The 7,606-nt window shown below is 41.8% G+C and overlaps 1 protein-coding gene across 1 annotated transcript; it reads left to right on the forward strand.

Annotated features, from left to right (window-relative positions):
* The first annotated feature begins 517 nt into the window (after positions 1 to 517).
* LOC147611055 ((R,S)-reticuline 7-O-methyltransferase-like) lies at positions 518 to 2,091 on the forward strand. Its single transcript, XM_086785174.1, has 3 exons — positions 518 to 1,296; positions 1,466 to 1,530; positions 1,671 to 2,091. The coding sequence occupies exons 1-3, from the start codon at positions 525 to 527 to the stop codon at positions 1,992 to 1,994; spliced, it is 1,161 nt and encodes a 386-aa protein (XP_086641300.1). The 5' UTR covers positions 518 to 524; the 3' UTR covers positions 1,995 to 2,091.
* Positions 2,092 to 7,606: the final 5,515 nt, after the last annotated feature.

Consider the following 7,606-nt stretch of genomic DNA (forward strand, 5'->3'; position numbering starts at 1 on the left):
AGACTTGCATGTGACTCCGAGTCTAATTTGAAAGTTTTATGGACTTTTTTTTTTAAATTCCCAAGGGTTAGCTGGCGTTGTGAAATGATCAACGTTTGAAAATGATTTGTTTCATTTTTAAAATTGCAGGAACCTCCCCCCCCCCAAAAAAAAAGGGCCAGTCTAAACACAAATCTATTAGACTTTATTATATTTGGTTGAATTTGAATGAGGATGACAATAGACACTATAGCCACAATTTGCCAACAATCAAATAATAATAATAAAGTGTTATACTAACGATAAAATATAGCATTATTTTGGTTGAATTTGAATGAGGATTTCAATGTTGATGTTCAGAAAAGAGTGACGGGTCGTTGAGGGCTGCAAGAAGCGACATTCCAAAATTGAAGCAGAAATTTCAACCTAATGTTTGAAAACGAGGATTTGAAAGGCAGTCGTGTTGAATTAGGATTCTGTGGGAGACTTTCTTATTTATATATAAATGGAATCCTTTCTCCGAAGCTGATCAGAGCTGCGCCATCATGGAAGCAAGTCAGAAAAGCGAGAGTGAGCCACGCCCGAAGATGGGGGGGGAGGAGGCTGAGGCGCAGCTAGAGGGGCAGGTGGAGGCATGGACGCTAGCCTTTGGTTATGTGTCGTCCATGGCTATGGGGGCGGCCTGTGTGCTGAAAATCCCAGACATATTGGCCAAGGCAGGGAGGCCCTTGACATTGGACGAGATGGCGGCTGGGCTGCAGCTGGCGAGCCCAGCGTCGTCTTCTCCAAACAAGGACTATCTGAATCGCATCATGCGGTTCCTGTGTTGGAAGGGCGTGTTCTCGCGCGCAGAGGGTGAAGGCGGCGGCGGCGCCGCGCCGCCTGTGTATTGCCTTAACAAGGTATCGAGGTGGCTGGTGCAAGAGGGCACCCAGAGCTGCAGCTTGGCGGACGTGGCGCTGATGGGCGTCAACGAGGCGGTGTTAACCCCTTGGTTACGCTTGGCGGACTGCATTCTGGAAGAGGGCGGTCCAGGGGCGTTCGAGAGAGCGCACGGCGGCATGCCCCTCTTCGTCTTCGCCAAGCACAACCCGGAGGCCTTCGGCACGCCCTTCATCAAGGCCCTCGCCTGCGAGACGGATATCGGCATCAACGCCCTCCTCGCCCATTACCACGGCCTCGGAAACGTCCACACGCTCGTGGACGTGGGCGGCAATATTGGCAGGGCCGCCTCCCAGATCACTGCCCGCTATCCCTCCATCCATGCCATCAACTTTGACTTGCCGCACATTGTGGCTCAGGCGCCGCAGTACCCAGGTACGTGCACCCTCCTGGTTCATACTACTACTACTAATAATGCTGCATTAAGCTTTAATCGCTATATTGCATGATGCTTTATTTATAGATGAGGAGCACGTACCTGCCTGGTGTGCCGCCAAGACAGTTTCTCAAATTGCTTCTTTTTCTCTGAATGCTTGCTTTATAGGTGTAGAGCACGTAGCTGGTGATATGTTCCAGGACATTCCATCTGCAGATGCCATTTTCCTCAAGGTAAACTTTTACACTTTTACTATGTTTTTTTAGCTTTTTACCAAAGTCATGGCTTGTGCTGCTTACTTACTTACTTACTACCATGTGAGTGACCCAAACTTATTAACTTTCAATTGTTGCCAAATTGTGTTCTGTTGTAGCACATCTTGCATGATTGGAAGGACGAGGAGTGCATCAAAATCCTCAAGAACTGCTACAAAGCACTTCGAAAAGGAGGAAAACTAATCATCATGGATGTTGTTCTAGAGACGGATCAAAACCAACAACATCCCTTCAAGGAAGTAAAAATGATTTTCGACTTGGCTATGATGACTTACCTAGGTAGCAAGGAGAGAACATCTCAAGAATGGGAATACTTGTTAAAGACCAGTGGATTCATAAGATACAACATTATTGATCTTCCAAGTCGTGAGTGTGTAATAGAAGCATTCCTCCCAACATTTTCGGATGAGCCGCCCAAGTGAAAAAAAAAAAGAGAGGATAGGACTTGAGAGATCAACACCACATAGAGGTTTATGACATTATATAAAATATAAATAATTAAGGGGGAGTTTTAATCCATATAGGAAGAGCCTCCATGATGAAGGGGTGTATCTAAATAAGGCAAGTAGTGCTTCTCTCATTACCCCGAAGAATGGACTTTTTGTGTGGGATTTCTTCATAGCAGTGGCCCAAGCCAATATTGTGTATATCAATATTGTGAAATGTTTCATGGACATTTCACTTTGTTGTTGTACCATCACTTTTAATAATTGAAAGTCAATTTGATATAAAAAGGATTTGTGTAATCTTTAAGTTAAATAATGAGGATTCTTGTGTAATATTTACTAATGGCATGACCCGTCTCTGACAATTTGGTATTCTAGCTTTGTAGGAAGAGGATAGAACAGCCTTGTAGTAGAAAGAGGAGAAAAAGGCCTTATATTTAGAGCCCACTTTTTCCACCTCATGGTCGTCGATCTAACAACCTACATATATATATCCACACCATGCTTGTCACAATATCAAAGCTCCCAAAACACTTAGTTTTCTTTGAATAGGCACCAAAATTGGCATACAGATGTATCTAGCGTTCTAACCTAGGGTAGTGGTGACAACTAAACACACACGTGTAAGCCATTAAAACAATCTTCGACGAGCAACTGGATTATCTCTCCTTGGAAGCCTATGCTCCTCGACGTCATCTGTCCGAAACATATATATAAGACAATAACATTAGATATGGCAAGATATAATTTTAAAGAGAAAAAAAAACCTGAAAGATAGAACCTTACAAAACTCATTCAGTGGATCAACATTTGAGACGAATGGCGTTTAAACAAGCTTGTGAACGGCAAATCAAAAAATTCTGTACTGCCTAGTGCTACAACCTATGCACCGAAAATCTATCCTGTTAGGCTTTTCATAGCCCTCAAACATTACATGTACATCAAGCTGATCCGAATCTTTTGTAATCTTAGATTGCAAATTCCAAGCAGCCCAAAGCTCTCATTGTCGATTTAGTGTCAGGGTATAATGGATATCCATTATGTGGGCCACAACTTGAGGCTCGATACTCAAAGCATATGAAGAAGATAGTATAAGAGGGCCACAAGAAGTATCTCCCAGTGGACCATCCTTTTCGTGAGGGATTTCTAGGGAGGTCTCCTCGTATATGGAAAAGCAGTGATTGGAGGACCTTATGGGAGCTAGATCCAACCTGTACACCTTCGGGAATGAAGCGTGTATCCATTTTCCATCAACTTCCATACTGGAATGACCTTTTAGTGAACCATCTTTTTGACCCAATGCACATTTTTAAGAATATAGCCGAGATGCTTTGGAAAACCATCATAGGAGCAAAGGAGAGCAAGGCGCAACAAGACGATTTACAAGAGGTTCAATGTATGCACCACTTATGGGCCCAAAAAATAGAGCAGATGGAAAGGTGAAGCTACCTACCAAAAGCACCTTGGATAATGGACAAAGGACGAGCAACGGCATGTAAAGAAGTGCATTAGTGAGTTTCGTACCCCTATAGGATGCACACATTGCTTGAAGGGAGCATTTACAAAGGACGATGAGCTTAGTGACTTGAAGAGTCATGGTTGGCACAAATTCTTGCAGTTCGTGCTTCCTATAGCCATCAAGGATTGCTTCAACGATGACATTAGAGCAACAATTTACAAAATTGGTGTAATGGTACGTTGGATATCAAGGAAAGAGATTAGTAGAGACACATTGGAAGCAGCACGATTAAACTCCATCGAGGCTATTACAATGGCTGAGAAATACTTTCCAACAAGTATTTTAACCATTCAATTGCACTTGCTAGTTCATGTGGTTGATGAAGTTGCTATGTCCATAGCCGATGGATGTTTTTCTTGGAGAGATTTATGAAGACACTTAAAGGATTTGTTCGTCAAAGAGCTTGTCCTGAAGGTAGTATGGCAGCGGGATGGCTTGTTCAAGAATCACTTGTATATATAACTAAATTTCTCAGTACGTTTGATCCCAATATGCCAAGATTATGGACACAAGAAGAAGATGATCGACTAGTTGGGGAAGAGCCACAAGAAGAAGGCCTTGTGAGAACAATGGATGTAGCATTGCGTGAGAAGATCAATAAATTTTGCATCTTAAACTCACATGCTATGGAGAAATGGATCGAGAGATATAACTTGGTGAAAGGGACCAAGCTTGTTTGAGTTTTAGAAGGAGTTGAACAACCCGCACACTACTGTACCCACCAACAGAACTTGCACTTCTTCCAGACTTTCCTTCTAATAAATGGCTCGAGCAAACCATACTACAAGCTAAACGCAATGGTAAATCAATAAGTGATGAGAGGAGGAGGAGCTTGCATATGGTTGTGATTTCCATGTATGTGAGTTAGAGACATCTACGCATTGTCTTTTATGTTGTGCTTTCGTGAATTTATACAATAAAAGTACTTATTTATTGTGCTTGCAGTATCATAAGTTTGGGGTAATTTGGTCATTTAGATGTCGCTTTCGAGTAAAAGAAATAGATAAAAAGAGAACAACATTTGATTGTGGTGTGAAGGCTAATTTCATGCAAGAAAGTCGTTCAAGTGCAAGTGATGGCAATACTGAAGTAGGCATGCTAGATTATTGTGAAACAATCCAAGATATTATCAAGGTTTGATTCAGAAAGTTTGATATATTTATTTTTGATGTGAAATGGTTCAAGTTGGTAACTCAAGGCGCGCAAGTAATTATACGCAAAGACAAGTGTGGATTTCTTCAAGTAGACCGCACAAAGATATGGACTGACCAAAGGGACACATTTGTGCTACCAGAGCACTGTGAGCAAGTCATCTTTGTGGAAGACCCGACAGATCATAAATGGTTGTTTGTGATCCAAATAAATCCACGTGGAAAACAAATATTTGAAGAGGTAAAAATAGCAGTTGATTGTTTGCCAGATGATGCTAAAGGAACTCCCCCTAGATCATGTGATGGTTGAGCATACACCACTAGCACCTATTGAACACCAAGAAGAACAAGAAGAAGACATACTAGTTGAGGAAGTAGGTCAGGCTCACATGGCATTAGGATCGGATGAAGGTGTACTCATTGAGAAAATACATCTTGAACGAGAAACAGACACTAGAGATAATCCAGAAGAAGAAGAGATTCAAGCTGAGTATGATCATGATGCATCGACAGCTCTCATGCTAGAGCTAGAAGAGGATGACGACATGGATGAATTACCTTCTACTACTACAAGACAACCGGTGGGCCACCAATTGATAACAATGATGGAGTATTTCTAGAAATAAATTTATTTGGAGCCATGGATCTCACTTTGAGGATGAGCAAGTTGATGATGAACTTTAATTTTATTGTAGAATAGAGCACTTTATTAATTGCACCTTAGTGATGAGGAGGAGGAGCTAGCATTTTTTCTCCTTCAAAGAGCGTGATGGAAGTTATACCCTCCTCTCTCCCTTGGCTCCCCCCCTCTCTCTCTCTCTCTCTTTATCTCTCTTTCTCTCTGATCATCTCTCTCTCTCTCTCGCTCTCTCTCTCTCTCTCTCTCATAGACACATATGCTTGCAAAGAGGTAGAAAGAGAAGGCTAAAACACACCCTAGGATGGAAACTAGCAAATATTATATATAAATTTATTTATTTTTTAAATTTGACTGTTATTTCGACACATATTTTGACTACATTTTCCATGTGTATTTCAACGCATATTTCGATGCCTTTTTCCACGCATATTTCGATGCATATATCGACGACACGTCCAGGCATGGCAACTAAGCGTCGAAAAACAATGATTTTCTTGTAGTGCTTGAAAAAGAATACCTTTTAGTGCAGATTCAGTTGTTTCTTCTGAGAGTGACATAATATTGTATGTAGTTGAGTACTTGAATAGTTTGAGTCTAGGTGGTGGTTACTCTCCTCACCATTTGGTTATAAAGATGAATGCTCCTATCATGCTTCTCCATAATTTGGATCCTCAGCACAGGGACTTTGTAAACAGTACTAGACTGATATGTAAGCAATTTAACTCAAAGGTGATAGAAGCAAAAATTATTACACGTACAAACATTGGAGACAAGGTCTTCATTCCAAGGATAATATATTCATTCCATCAGCGCTTCAGTTACCTTTTGACACATGAGAAGGAGACAATTTCCTGTGAGGCTAGCTTTTGGTATGTCAATAAATAAGTCCCAAGGTCAAACATTGAGTGTGTTGGGACTTTATTTGGTCACATAAGTATTCACGCATGGACTATTGTATGTTGCTATGTCACGTGTTAGATCATCAGATGCAGTGAAAGTGTGTGTAAAAGATATCGTGGACCATGAAAGCAACAATGAAGGTACAAATAAAGTCTATACAGCTAATGTTGTCTACAAAGAGGTACTGCGAATGGCATCTAAAAAAATGTAAATGTAATGTATACCCATAAGGCAGCGTACAAATGCTAGAGACTACATTTGTAGCTATCGTTGTATCAATCAAGCAAACATTTGGAAGGAGAATGTTCACAAATAAGTGGCATGTGCAATCTATGTTGTCTTTCAGTATAAGTGTGCATGCTTTCAAGTTGATCGTTTATTTTTTATTCATATTTTTATTCTTGTGATGTGAAGACATGAAGATAAATAGGAGCTGGATGGCAAAATTCTTGCAATTTATCTCCTGTGCACTAGTGTTTCCATTATTAGTAATATTGAATTGATTCTGTGTTTTTTTTCATGCACGTATGTTTTGCTTCCTCACCACCGAGTATGCCTCCTTTGTTGGAATTAGGGTTGCAGGAATGCACGCACAACTTCAAGAAGATGAGGAAGCTTGAGCACAACACAGTAGTGTATTATGAGTGCCAAAATGAAAGATTACTAGCCCTAGAAGATAATGGGCGTATATACAATGCACGGGGGAAAAAACCTCCTAGTGAGGGAAAAAGTGCCCCGGCGGTCCTAAGTGTGTTCACACACATCACTACTATAATATGGTAACAAATCCCCCCTGGAGTGATGCGGTGAACAAGAGCTAGCACTCATGTATAGGGAAGTGTCTAGCTATGTGGACGAATCCACAAAAGGGAGTAAGCCCAAAGCTTTGCGAAAAGCTTCGAACTTCTCACGAGGCAGAGCCTTTGTGAAAAGGTCTGCAAGGTTATCCTGTGTTGGCACATAAGCCAAACTGATCTCTCCTGCAGAGAGTCTCTCCCTGACATAATGGTAGTGCACCTCAATGTGCTTCGTACGAGCATGGAACACTGGGTTCCGCGCAACTGCCAATGCGCTCTGACTGTCAGTGAAGATGGTGGTGGCAGATGGCTGCCCAACACCCAAATCAGCCATAAGGCGTCTGAGCCACACACACTCAACCGTAGCTGTGAAAGCTGCCCTGTACTCAGCTTCACAACTAGAAGTGGCCACAGTAGGCTGCTTCTTGCTCAACCATGATATGCATGAGCTTCCAAGCATGAAGCAAAAACCACTCGTGGACACGCGTGTGTCATAACAACCAGCCCAGTCAGAATCTGAAAAAGCATGTAAATCTGGCGGCAATGATCCCCCCTTGGGATAAAACAACCCAAGATGCCGA

Source organism: Cibotium barometz, chromosome 48 (assembly GCF_041138505.1).
Source record: "Cibotium barometz isolate CiBa-2024 chromosome 48, ASM4113850v1, whole genome shotgun sequence".
NCBI lineage: Eukaryota > Viridiplantae > Streptophyta > Polypodiopsida > Cyatheales > Cibotiaceae > Cibotium > Cibotium barometz.